Here is a 13,792-nt window from a genome sequence, read left to right on the forward strand (position 1 = left end):
TCTTCCTTTTCTTCCTTTTCTTCCTTTCTTCCTTTCTTTCTTTTTTTCTTCCTTTCTTCCTTCCTTCCTTCCTTCCTTCCTTCCATGGATCGACATTTTTGCTTGAAGAATGACAAATTATAGCTCTCAAAAAATGAATGAAGTGAGCCTGTCTCTTCAAGACAACCGATAGTAGTCATTGTCAGTGCTAAAAGTGGCAATGGATCAAGTGAGAAACAGATTTTTGAAAACTTATATTCAGTAGTCTGAACTTGACACCTCTCCAATATTTAAAGACTTTTCTGATAAAATTGGTGATGTTAACTAATGTGATTTTTATACTATAAATAAGATATGTCAACATTTGAAAGATCTGTATAAAATAGTGAATCGGTATTTTCCAAATGACCAATTTATGATGTTATGAAGTTATGCATAGGAGAAAGATTCATTTAACATGTAAGATAGACCAATGGATTTTAACATAACAGTATGAAAAATTCACTGAAATGGTTTCAGATTGCACATTGAAACTATTTTTTTAAAACTATGTCATTTGTCAAGATCTAGTGTAGCATCAAAGAAGAATATCCACAATTTTATAAAAAGACTATTAAAGTACTCCTGTTTATTCCTATTACATATCTGTGCAAGACCAGATTTTCTTCATTTATTTCAAATGAAATAGCATATTCCAAAACTTAAATGCAGAAGTAAATATAGAATCCAGATTTCTTTGATTAAGGCAGACAGAAAAAAAAATTAAATGTAGAACAATGCTTCTCACTATCTCCTTTGTTTTGGGAAAATAGATTTTTCAGTAAAATATTTATTTTAATATAAATGGTATTTTAAAGAATTTAATAAATAAATATTTGAAAAATTGTCAGTTTTAATTTCTAATATGGTAAATATTGATAGATGTTATTCCCTTAAACAAAAGTTCCTTGAGGTCTTCAAAAAGTTTTAAGAATAAGAACCACTGAGATAGACTGTTATAGCTGGAACTATGTGCAGAAGAGGCCGGGATTACTAAAGCTTTCTTATCTATATCCTTTTTGGTCTTGGAGAATGCCCAAAATTTCAAAATATTTTGGCCATCGCTACATGACAACAAAGGAACAGATTGGTTAATTTTATAAATATTTCAGGCAGATTAAATATTATTCTTGTCTAAATTATCAGATGTCAGATTGCTTACTTTTTAATGTTGCATTTGATTATGTGATTATAGCTTTTGACTTGCTGATTATTGACTAAATACAGAAAGACAAATGGCATGAACACATATTTTATAAATATTGGAAATTCTTATCATGTAGTTGAGAAAGAAGAGACTGAAATGTTTTTAACCAGTCTTGCCATCCAACATCAGGATTCATTTTTGAGAGCTGCCTTGACTACAGTGTATATTAGCCAAGATGGTGGTATTTAGTTAAGGTGAAAACAAGGCTTTGGGTAGTTACAGAAACAACAATCAATAAGATCAGATTAAGTTTCTTAAAGCATTTCAGTTTTAGAAAGTTTTACAGAGACTTCAGAAATTCCATTCCCCACTATTAATGAATACAATCATTTCCCCCCCGGGAGAATATTCATATATCAATAACCCACCCCTGATTATAAAATAGCGAAAGGATAAGGTAGCTTTCTTCATAACATGTTCTACCAGACCATTCTTGTTTGTATATTTTACTCTTTTATAAATTTGTCCTTTTTAGAGTTAAGGCTGTTCGTTTTCGTTTTGATTATTCTTTGATTGATTTTATGTGTGAAAAATCTTATCCCTGTACCAACGTTTAGTTTTTGAGGGTAAGGACTATACATATTTTATATCATCTGTGATATTCTATTAGTAGGTAGACTCTTGAGGCTTCCTGAAGTTGAGATGCAGGAAATTCATTTCCTATCTACAAGTATTTGCTGAGAATTTACTGTGTATAAGATTCTGCATTAGGCACCAATAGATGCACATTTTGCTTTGACACCGAAGAAACTCGTGGCAAGGAAAGTTTGGAGGATACTTAGTCTTATTGTTTTGAAGGAATCGTTCCCATGGCTATAGAATCTTTATAAAAGAAATAATTTTTGTTGAAAATTCCACCTTCTGTGAAATATATTAGAAAGGTGAGGAGGTTTAGCACAAGAATTGCAGAGTCGTCCTCAGTGTAGAAAGTTGTCAGTCAGATTTTAAATAGTTCTGAAAGCAGAATTGATTTTGACCTCACACTTGAACTGGTGTTTGCTCTGGCAGCCAATGGGTCTGGTAGATATCGGTTTTTACATTAAGAGGCTTGAACCTTTCCCTTTTTGCCTTTGTTGTTCACAGACCCCAAACAAGGCTTATACCAGTGCTAGGCAGTTATACCAGGGAGCTCGATGAGGGAGTTTGGCTTTGAACTCATGAATATATTAGAAAGCCAATGTTTCCACTGACCTTACTGAGTTTAAAAATATTCTCTGGGTATAAAATGTTTAAGTGCACTTAACACTGACTAACCATGCTACTGTGCTATTATAGTGACATTTCTTGGTCCTGAGTTTGGATGTATAATCTGATAGATTTAAATAATGTATGTAATGAAAATATTTACTTAAAAGAAGTTTATAATGTGACGTCGTGGGCTAAGAGTGTGGGCTCTGAAGACACACTGCCCAACTTTGTCACTTTCTAGCTGTGGCACCTTATTTACTCCCAGTGCTTAGAGCTCATTGCCTATAAAACAGGAAATAATAGAGCTGTTGGGAGGATTAGCTGAGTTAATGCTATAAAAGTCAGCTCATAAGAGTTGATTATTATTGTTTTTATTTCTGCTAGTAAATTAGTTCATATTTTAAGGTTTCAGTAATTAATCACAGAACTATCTTCTTCACCATCCCCTTACCCACATGTTCAGTTTCTAGGCTGTATATGTTCTCTGTGGATTGAGTCTTAAGAATTTTGTAATTATGTTTTTCATGAAGGTGATATCTGCAGTGGTGAGAACTGTATTCCAAAAATGTTTCAGTTTTTGAGTGTCTATACCTGATCCATTATCTCCTGATATACTGCCATTGGCAACAGCCAAGGCATGTCTGTTGTTAATTAATCACTTCCACTGAGAACAAAGTGTCTTCATTAGGATCCTTATTGAGTAGCAGGCAGCATCATCCTGAGCCAGCTGCAAGTTATTGGCTGGCTCCAGCAGCCCCTCTGGTCCTTTGAAAACTTAGACTGAGGAGGAAAACTGTTGTGCTTCTATTTGTTTTTTGTCCTCCTTAAAGAAAGCTGTGGGAGGTCATCAGTTGTCTGTGATGCTTCCATGTTCCATCGCACATGCAAAAGTAAGGGAAGACATCCACTCATAATGGATCGATCAGAAAACTAAGATAAATTATTGAATTTTTATAATTGTGCTAAACAAGCTAGAAACACATTGTTGTTGTTTGCAAGTGTTGAAAATTAGACCATGTATTCTGAATATAACAGAGTAATTCGTTTTTCTCTGAAAGTTAAAGTTTTTTCCTCTGGAGTCATTGTTTTTTAATATATGTATTTTTGAAATATTGCCAGATCATTACAGGTTGAAATCAGCACTCCATTTTCTTTCTCTTCATCCCTCAGGAAAATATGGGGAAATGAGGCAAAAATAGCATCATCTTGCCTTATTTTTCTATAGAAGTAGAAATTGGGTTGGAGGATGAGAGGCATGATCAAGGCACTCCCGAACAATATTTCTCGCAGACCTTTTGGATGGAATGTAACATTGCAACAATAAGATAAAAATAACTGCACCTAGGACTTCTACTTTATAGGAAGGGGAATCCCTTGAGTCAAGCTCCCAAATGAGGACAGGCATTGTGAAAGGGACCTACTTTACTTGAGCATATTTGCTTTATTCTTTTGACTATTATAGGCTTTTAGATGATTTAGGTCAATGTGAACTCGATGAAAGGATCAAAAAAATATATTTTGTATCCAACAGATTTGCTGCCGCCGCTGCTGCCCGGAGAAGTGGAGCAGGACGTAAGCATCGGTGTTCCCTCTTACATTCCTTCCATGGCCCAACCTCCTACCCCTAGAGTAAAGCCGAGGCCCACGATGAAAGAAGCAGACAAACAAAGGGAAGAGGTACTCCACAGGGGATTTAATCTGTCTCAGAACTGCCTTGGTTTTATAACTCGTCCTTTCAGAGAGATGCTGCTCTGCCTGTGTGCTTTTGTATTTTTCTCAGATTTGGGAAAATTTAGAAAGTTGCTTAACTGGGTCCCTCTCACTGCCATCTCTCTATAATGTGTGTATTTCTTTTTAAACACAAAGAGCAATTATGTTTTTATATGGAAATTGTTTTTGTCTCATGATGTACACTATGCTATAGGACAGTGCTACCTGGGGACTGCACCATAGAAAGGATGATATTTTTTTTATCTCTCTTAGTGTGAACTGGCCTTTTTTCTTTTTATTATTGTTTCCGAGGTCCTATAAACATCTTATATTAGTTAAAGTAAGACCAGGTTGCTATGGTAGAGAATATGAACAATAATTCAGTGGCTGGAGGAGATAGAAGTTTATTTTTCTCATGGAACACTCTGTGGAGGATTTTTAAGGGGTCACCAAAATTTCACTCTCCTTTAGGGCAGGGGTCCCCAAACCCTGGGCCACAGGCTGGTACCGGTACCAGTGACAGTCAGTGGCTTGTTAGGAACTGGGCCGCACAACTGGACGTGAGTGTTGGGTGAGCCAGCAAAGTTTCATCTGTATTTGCAGCCTCTCCCCAGCGCTAGCATCACTGCCTCAGCTCCACCTCAGATCATCAGGCATTAGATTTTCATAGAAGCACAAGTCCTGGTACCAAAACGTTTGAGGACCGCTGCCTTAAGACATTGTCCTCATGTGCATGTTCCAAGTCAGGTCATCATCCTACCTGGAGGGGCAGGGGATGAGAGCATGTGGGCAGCAGTCTTTCAACCAGAAATAATCCACACGCTTCAATTTAAAAATACCCCTTTATTATAGAACTTTGTTCACTGGTAACACAAACATATGTCTAGGATGCTCGCAGGCTTATATTAAACCCCTCAATTGGTTAGCAAATAGAATGGTAGGGACAGCACTTTTCAATGAGCTTTTGGAATAATGGATTGCTTTTGTTGAGTAATAAGAAACTGAAATTGCAAGGTTATTTATATCAGGAATCAGTTTTCTTTAAAGACTTGTTTATATTCTTGACTTCAGTTGTGACCATACAGGTTACTGTATAGTGCCATTATAGAAGTTTTATAAAATGGTTTTAGTTGATGGGTTAAAAAATAATTGATTTCTGGAATCTATCAAATAGCTAGTAAAATGCAATTATACCCTGCATGTGATTGTATCTTTAAAAGCAATTTAAATTTCTTCCCAGGAAATGTAAACATTTTTAAATGTTGGAATCAAAATGAGATAAAGAATTTTTGTGTTAGCAAACTCATGAGACTGATGAAAAACTTCTGTGTGTTTTTTTTTTTGAATATCTAGAATAATATCTTGATTGGGATTTTTATTTTTAACCACAATTTGTTAGAGAAACTGTCCAGAACTGTCTAGAACCATAACACTATACCAACTCTGCCTTGGTTTAATAGTATTAATCTTATTTTAAAGTCTCCAATACCAGTAAAAGAACATAATCATCAATTTCCGGTAAATACGTCCTCCAAGGCTAGAGATAGTTGCTTTCCGAGACTTCAGTCTCAAAAGATGAAAATGTATCCTAGATGTCCTGACTTCTTTTAATTGCCTAATAAAAAATCCATAACTTCCTATGGATTGAATCAATTTAATTTTTTAAAAATAATTTATCACTGTTTTTATACATATGCATTCCCCCCTTAGAGTCAGACGTTTTCCAAGAACCTTTCACTTTCCATTGCGAATAAGTTCTTGCCTTAGTTAATCTATTTTGATGAATTTCAGAAGTTTTGAACAGCTATGTAGAGCAAAATGAACTCACATTATGAAGATGAAAAATCGTGAGTTCCTCCCAGTCCATAGAAAGGTCATAGAAGAAACGTCTGTGGTATTTTAATGGGAGATCTCCTGTTTTTCCAATTCATAATGGGACTTCAAATTTTTTCAGCTGTAAAAGTTTATTTACTATGTTACTTTGTAAGATAACCTATAGCTAAATGCTGCTGTTATTGATTTGAGCATTAGTTCTGTTTTCTTTAATTTGCTCGTGTGGTACTATGAATGAAAATGATTCCTCCTGTAACAGTCTCTCTTAGATTAAGCCACATGAGCAATTTTAAGGAAACCAGCAGTTTCCTAATCGTGTACAAATTCTATTCCCCAAGAGGCGACAAAAAGATTTCAATTAGATTTGAAATTAGACACCTGAAATCCACATATTTCTCTCAGCTCCTTAGGCAAAAATAACAAGTTAATAATTTAATTCACAGTTGTTTTCTGTTTAATAGCGGGGGATTTGGTGTTCCATTGCACAAATTCTTCTCTTTGAAATAAATCTGAATTTGAGTTTGTAATTTAAAAACCTTGGAGTCTTTTAGCTTAGGACCCTAAAATGAACCTAACTTGAAAGAAGAGAATTCCCAAAATGTGCCATAGTAGCTAACAGCTGAAATACATAAATAGAATTGCAACTTTACTATATTTTGAAAACTGTCATTTCAAAGATCACTGTGATGTCTTCTGAATTGCAGTGAACACCTAGTTTCATTTGAATTACATATGTGCCTCTTATCTTGGAAGACTGTAAATTCACTTACATGTATTTTCATAAGCTTATCTAAATTAAAATGCAAAAACGTCAGAATTAGTGTCGAGTTCAGCACTGTGCATATAGTAGACATACAATACATATTGAATGAACAAATAAATAAACGAAAAAGCTCTGACCACCTACTGGAAGTGACTTTCTGGTATAATAACATAAAGTCATTCTCTTTTTTTTTCTCAATTGCTTCATTCCCCTTAACATGTAAACATGTTCAGGTCTCCCCGATCCTTAACATAATGAAACAAAGCAAAACAAAACACAACCTTCCCTTTACCTTGGACCCTTCTTTAGCTACTGTTTATTCTTTTTCCTCTCTTTTCATCTAGACTTCAGAAACCATTACACTCGCCTCTACTGGTTGACTCTTTTTCCTTCCCTCATTCCTCATTCAATATACTGCAGAATGTCCTTGGTTCCAATCACCTGTCTGGGAGTATTCAGAATAAAGGCACCAGTTACTTCATATGCGCCAATCCCAGTGGACACTTTTCAGTCTTTATTCTAATGGATCTCTCTAGTGTGTTTTTCACCTTCGATCTTCCCTGACACCCATAGTTCATTGGTTCTCCACTTCACTGCCCTCCTCAGCTTCTCTGCGTATTTCTCTGATTATTTTTTCCCTGCCTCCTTTGGGGGTTTTCCCTCCATCCACCGCTATGAGTTGGCGTTCTTTAGGATTCCACGCTAAACCTACATACTTGGATGCATTTTCATCTGTAAGTTACTACCTTTTATGCTTATGTTTCTAAATCTGCATCTCTAGCCTCGGACTTTTTTTCAGAGTTTCGGGTTTGTGTATTCAGTTGCCTGTTGATATCTTTATCTGGGTTCCGTTAGGAACCTTCAAGTTTTCCCTTTTTAGATCTGAATCAGTCACTAATTTTACTTTCAGCTATTTTCAAATCTCTGCTACCAGTGCCTTGTTCTTATTATCTCTTGCCTGGACTGTTTCAGCAGGCTCCTGACTGGTCTCCTCAGCTCCAAATCTACCCTTCATTTAATCTTCAAAGTGACCTATCTAGATGTAATCTCTAAGAGAGCAAAGGACCTTTCTGTTTTGTACACACCTATGTCTCCAGCACACGTCTCATTGTAAGTGCTCAGTTAAAATCTGAATGAAAGAATTCATCTGAAATGCATAGGTCACCAGGTATCTACCCTGCTTTCGAAAAATCTTTCAGTGACTTTTCATCATCTGTAGGATACACGGAATACAAGACCTGTCATGATCTGACACCATCTTCATCTCTTGTCACTGCGTACCTTACACCTTCTGCTCTGATAACAAGGAACTACCTGCAGATCCACACATGCAAAAATCTGTGTCTTCTTTCCTTGGCCTGCTCATGAGAACTCCCCTTATCTGCAAAGCTCTTCTTCCTCAACCTTGTTAACTAATATTACTCTTTAAGATTTTGCTTAGATATCACCTCTTCCAGAAAGCAAAGTGAGTTCCTCTGGTCAGAGTGGTTAGAAAAGTCTGGGCAGGTTTTAGAGGCATTGGGGCGGGGTTCAAAGCTCCACTACAATGGGCACACTTGGGTACAGGCAGCCTGAAACTTGGTGGACATGCCACTCCTTTAACCAGGCCAGAAAAGCCAGCAGGAATCCCATCAGCCTGACTGCACTTGTGAAGATGGGTCCCTCCTCACCCTCTGCCAGGAACCGTGAGGAGTGGCTCAGGCTGGCACTGTGGCTGGGCCTGCAAGCCTCAGTGCTGAGTAGAACTGGAGATGGCAAGGACACTTATATTCAGGAAATGAATATGCTGTGTCACTGTGTATGTGTTTCTTTATTTGAGCTGGTCTTAGCAATATTACCCCACTGTCACTTTGTGACAATGATAAATTTAATCTCAGAAAGTGACCAAAATGGATCACTCTGCAGACTGATTTGCTTCCTGTGTACAGGCGCTTTTTAATAGACAGTCATGGTATTATGTGGAGGTTTGAGCAATTTTTTTTTTTTTAGATGATGAACTATGGGATTTATTTATCTTATTTAGAAAAAAATCTTTTCTCCCAAAGAGCTACGACTTGGCTTAGTTCAAACTTTCAGGGTTGATTTTTGCTCGTGCTTTTATAGAATAGGTGAAGGCTTTATCCGAAGCAGCATACTCTGGATTCAAATCTTGCTTCTCTCCCATACTAATTGTGTGATCTTGGGAGAGTTATTTAATCTTTCAGCATTTCATAAGATGGGTTGTTTGAAGATTACAGCGAATGCTCACATGGCTCCTAGTACTGGGACTGGCATGTGGAGGGAACTCACTCAGTGGCAGCTGCATCATTATCTTTGTCAGGAAAGCATGCAGACACTTTCTAACAAAGAAAAAATAAACAAGTCCCTGAAATTTGTTCTCTTGCTGGTTTTACTAAGAAAAGATGATAGATGGTTGGGCGTTTGCTATATTATTAACATCGCACACCTAACTATAAGATGCAATTTGCTGAACAGACAGGAGTTATCTACTTTTTATGGTTGTGGTTTTCTTTCTCTCTTTTTTTTCACGTTTAATAACAGCACATAGTTTCTGAGCTATCTGCTCCACTTTCGAGAACATTGTAAAAGCCACTCAATGAGATCATATTCCATGTAAGAATATTTAAAGCAGATTATAGTTTTAGGGCATTTTTTTCAATCTTGCATAAACCACAGTTTTCAATTATTTCAGCATCACCATACATATTATAGAGGTGCTGGATGATTTCATTGTATCACACACCATTTGCTTTTGGAGGGGCTTTTTAAGGGGTGATACAATGAGATTTAAGGCATTCTCTTCTTGTTTATTAGAAAATATGCTTTCCTATCTACCTTTCTTTAGAAAAATCTTTAAAACTCACGGATTATGAATAAATAAATACAAAATTATTAACATCTCTTTGTAGATACTTTGACTTGTAAATAAATTCTGTAATATTTTAAAAATTCTTGATAGGCAAAAGGTATCCTGGACTTTTTAATTTACTGTGATACCATGTGTGTTTACTCTCCTATTATTGGCCTAGGAATTATAGGTAATGTTTGAAGAAGTAAGTATATTAAGTGTAGATTATTATTATCTTTGAATATTATGTTTTATCGATATGTCTTTTTTAGTAAATGGTGAAAATGTATTTAAGGTTGATCAAAATCTGAAGATGTATTTTCTCACATTTTAATATAACTCTTAGTTTTTCCATATGCCTCTAGCCCTAACAATAACAAGTGGAAAAATTGTAATGAAAGTGTGCAAAAGAGACTTTCTGATTCTTGCCATGGGTGGAATTAGTTAATGATACTCATTCAGATGCAGGATGGTACAAATGGGGCATGTTAAGAGGCTTAAATTAGGTCAAATTGAATAATTGAATTTATTCCTTTACTTAAAAACAGCTTAATCAGCTGAGAATGCTGAAGTCTAAAAAAAGTTTAATTAAATATTAATAGAGAGTTTATATTTTCAACTCTATCTTCATTTACAGTGATTGTATATGATTTTCTTCCTTTGTTACTTTTTATAGATACTCAGAGATGAAGTTCAGCCCTTCTTACTTGATGAAGAATTTGATTATGACACTGTGATGCTAACACCCAAGTTCACACCTGCAGAGATGGATGCCATCACAGAACTGTCCAAACAAAAGAGAGAGAACACCAACAGAGACTTGGAGGAACCCGGTGGCTGATTCATCAAGACACTTTGTGTTTATTTTTATTTTGTTCTTATTCAAGCATCATTAGGATAGAAGATAAACCTACTATAATCTCCTTTGTGGAAATTTATGTGTGCATTGATTTATCAGAGTTATTTGTCTGTAGGGAGATGCGATTCGCAAGACCACAGAGATCTCTACTGTTACAGAGTTCCCCTCCATCATGTTATTGCTACATCCCAATGGATGCGGCAAGCGGGGACAGGAAACAACACCTATGGAAGGGTCCATTTTGATGAGAGCACTGCAACTAGGTAACATAGGATATTGTAACAGAGATTGCAAACATCATCCCACCTCCTTGGGGGTGAAGGACAATTGCATATGCAAAAGACATTGTAGCTCATCGAGAAGAATTGATTATGTAGAGAGGTCACTGGTCCCAGCTATTCACATTTAGTGGCATGAATATGAGTGCTGAGACGCCGGGCTTCTAGGATCGATTGGGAAAGGCTTCACTGAAAAAGAAGGCACCTGAGAATTGATTATATGTCATATATTAAATTCTTGTACTTTGTTATTGCCATTAAGCCATGTCTGATGATAGTTTCAAAGTACAAGGAATGATCTCTCTCTGCCAAAGCTTAAAATACAATTTGAGAAAGCAAGAGATAGAGAAAACAACTAGAGAATGTACAAACATATCACGAAGTGCTAATTGTATAGAGTACCCATAAATGCGTTAAGGGAAGAATAGAGGGGTGAAGTCACGGAAGAAGGGGGAATAGTATGTATGAAATATTTCATTTCTAAAGGAATCAGTAACATCAAATGTACTTAGTCTTAATTAGTATTCATAGAGGGCTTTGTGTGTGCATGTATGTGTGTGTGTGTATGTGTTCATAAAAAATGCCATTTATATACCTTATAAAAGAATACTTTTGATTTAATGTTGAGATAGAGTCAAGTAATTTTCATATATATTTTTATTTAGTCAACAAATTTTCATAAAACACCATTTATGCATCAAGTGTATGCTAGCAATGGAGAGGATCCAATTGAATTAGATATGGTCTGATTTAATGGGGAAGGCAGATGTATATACAAATAATTATGGTAGAGCTGCACTGTTCAATGTCATAGCTACTAGTTGCATATGGCTATTGAGTACTTGAAATGTACCTAGTATGAGAGAGGAACTGATTTTTAAATGTTAATTTTACTTTAACATAAAAAATTGATATTTGATGCAGTTATAACAAAATTTTAGAACATTTGAAACAATTGATATGTGAATTTCCTTCAATTGTAAATTTCATGACATCTAAATACAGATCAATTTTTTTATGACAACTTAGTGTCTAAATTTTAAATATGCTATAAATATAAAATACACACTGGATATCAAAGGACTAACATGAAATAATGTAGACTATCTTGTTATAGTTTTTGTATTGATTACATGTTGAAATAATAATATTTTAGATACACCTGGTTAAGTCAATTGTTATTAAAATTCACTAATTTCTTTTTACCTTTTTAATGAGGCTATTGGAACATTTAAAATTACACCTGCGGCTTGCAGATTTTTACTTGCAGCACCGGAGTAGAGGATAATCTGTTTTATGAGAGTGATGTGTACCAAGAGCTACTGGGCAAAGTGATTTAATCATGCCTTGGAGAGCTGGGGAGTCTTCAAAGAGGAGGTGGCATTTGAGCTCAGTCAGGAAGAATCAGTAGGAGTTTTGATTGGAGGCTCTTTAGAATAGTTTGTCTGGGAGATGATAAGAGCCTGAATTAAGGCAGCGTAAGGTGGAATGGAGGGCATGGATTTGGTTAGAGATTTGGAGGTAGAACCAGCAAGAATTGTTGATCGACGCAAAGTGGGGATGAAAGAGCAATTGTGAGGTTAAGATTTTAGCATGCATCCTATAAACACACTGACTTGAGATACCCATATTGTGATATAATTGTTCACAGGATCAGAGACTCTCTTTTGACTCAACATATATGCTATTTTAAACAAAGAAAATACTTTATCATTTTTAAGACATCTTAATTTTATGGACTTAGTTTTCTACCAGAAGAAACAAACCCATCTTATTAAGTGTTTAAAAAGAATGACAGTTTAATAACATTTCATTAACTTCGCAGTGGAGATGGCAGGTGAATGTTCCTGCAGAGCTGTAGAGTTGGTATTTTGGTTTCAGTCCTTGTGGCAAGTTTTGATTCTTGCATTATTCGGGGCAGCTGTGTATTACAGAAAAGGTGACACCAGAAAATAGATCCCTTAAAGTCTTCGGATGAAATAGTTTTGTCTCAATTGTGTACTGTTACTCTTGCCCGAGCTAGCAAACACTCCTCCATGACTCTCCGCTTTATGGATCCCTTGAATCGAAGTAAATGGTTTGTTTTATGTAGGCTGGTAAACCCTAACCAAGCACCTTTAGAAGAAGCCTGTGCTTCTATTGCTGGATGATGCTTACACTATCAGAGGTAAGATTAATAAAGAGTAGAAGGTAAGGAGAAACTCCTGCATATATACAACAAAACAGGAGGGAAGAACATGAAAATTTTAAAAGTACCTTGAAATAATGAGGCAGTTTGCTACAGTAACTAGCTTGAATAGAGATTTCAAGCCTGCCACACCAGTCCCTGCTTGTTTAGGGTGGTGGCACACCGAGCAATTTTATTCTTTCGGGATCCATGTTACATGGAGTAGTGCAAGAAGGAAAACTATTTAGACATGATATTGAATTTCTTTGATTCGTTCATTAAGAATGCTTTTTTTTGTTGTTGTTCCCCATGAATGAGATAGAACTATATCCTTATTTTAAAAAAATTTCTTTATTTACTAGGTGACAATATGGTCGAATGAAATTATGAATAAGACAAAGAAAACGTTTTCGTTGCATTTGCTTGTTTCTTGGAATTTGATGGGAAATGAATACAGGAGCATGGAAAATGATATGAAAGAAACAATATTATTGAGAATTTTCCAGAAAACCACTTCTCCATATGAAGAAGAGAAATCCATACTGCTTCCCATGGCCTATCCAATGCTTACATAACATGGCCCCTTCTTACTTCCCCAATCTCATCTTGTACGTTCTTCCTCATCTTTTATTATACTATGACCCGTTTTTATTCATTTTCATTTTTCAGACACTTCACCTCCTTTCTATCTCGGCGCCCTTACCCTTGTCCTTTTTTTGTGCCTGTCCTTTCCTGTTCCTTTGGTGGCTAAATCTTATTATTCAGGTCTCAAGTGAAAAATATCTCCCGAGAGTGTCTCTCTGACCATCTATCTAAAGTAATCCATTTTTCATGAACTTTCACCCCAGTCACTGTGCATCCCATAACTCTACCTTGTCTTATTTATTATCTGACTCTGCCATTAGAAAGTAAGCTGCAAGG

At 35.9% G+C, this 13,792-nt stretch overlaps 1 protein-coding gene across 2 annotated transcripts in view; it reads left to right on the forward strand.

Annotated features, from left to right (window-relative positions):
* IFTAP (intraflagellar transport associated protein) overlaps nt 1-11,918 on the forward strand; it is a 63,424-nt gene extending 51,506 nt beyond the window's left edge. For both annotated transcript variants that reach the window (XM_039867276.1, XM_039867268.1), the window contains 2 exons: nt 3,945-4,090; nt 10,244-11,918. In XM_039867276.1, the coding sequence (XP_039723210.1) occupies nt 3,945-4,090; nt 10,244-10,408 (311 nt within the window). In that variant the 3' untranslated portion in view covers nt 10,409-11,918. The remainder of the gene's footprint in view (nt 1-3,944; nt 4,091-10,243) is intronic.
* The last annotated feature ends 1,874 nt before the right edge of the window (nt 11,919-13,792 follow it).

The sequence above is a fragment of the Pteropus medius genome, unplaced genomic scaffold (genome assembly GCF_902729225.1).
Source record: "Pteropus medius unplaced genomic scaffold, Ma_sr-lr_union100, whole genome shotgun sequence".
In the NCBI taxonomy this organism is placed as follows: Eukaryota; Metazoa; Chordata; class Mammalia; order Chiroptera; family Pteropodidae; genus Pteropus; species Pteropus medius.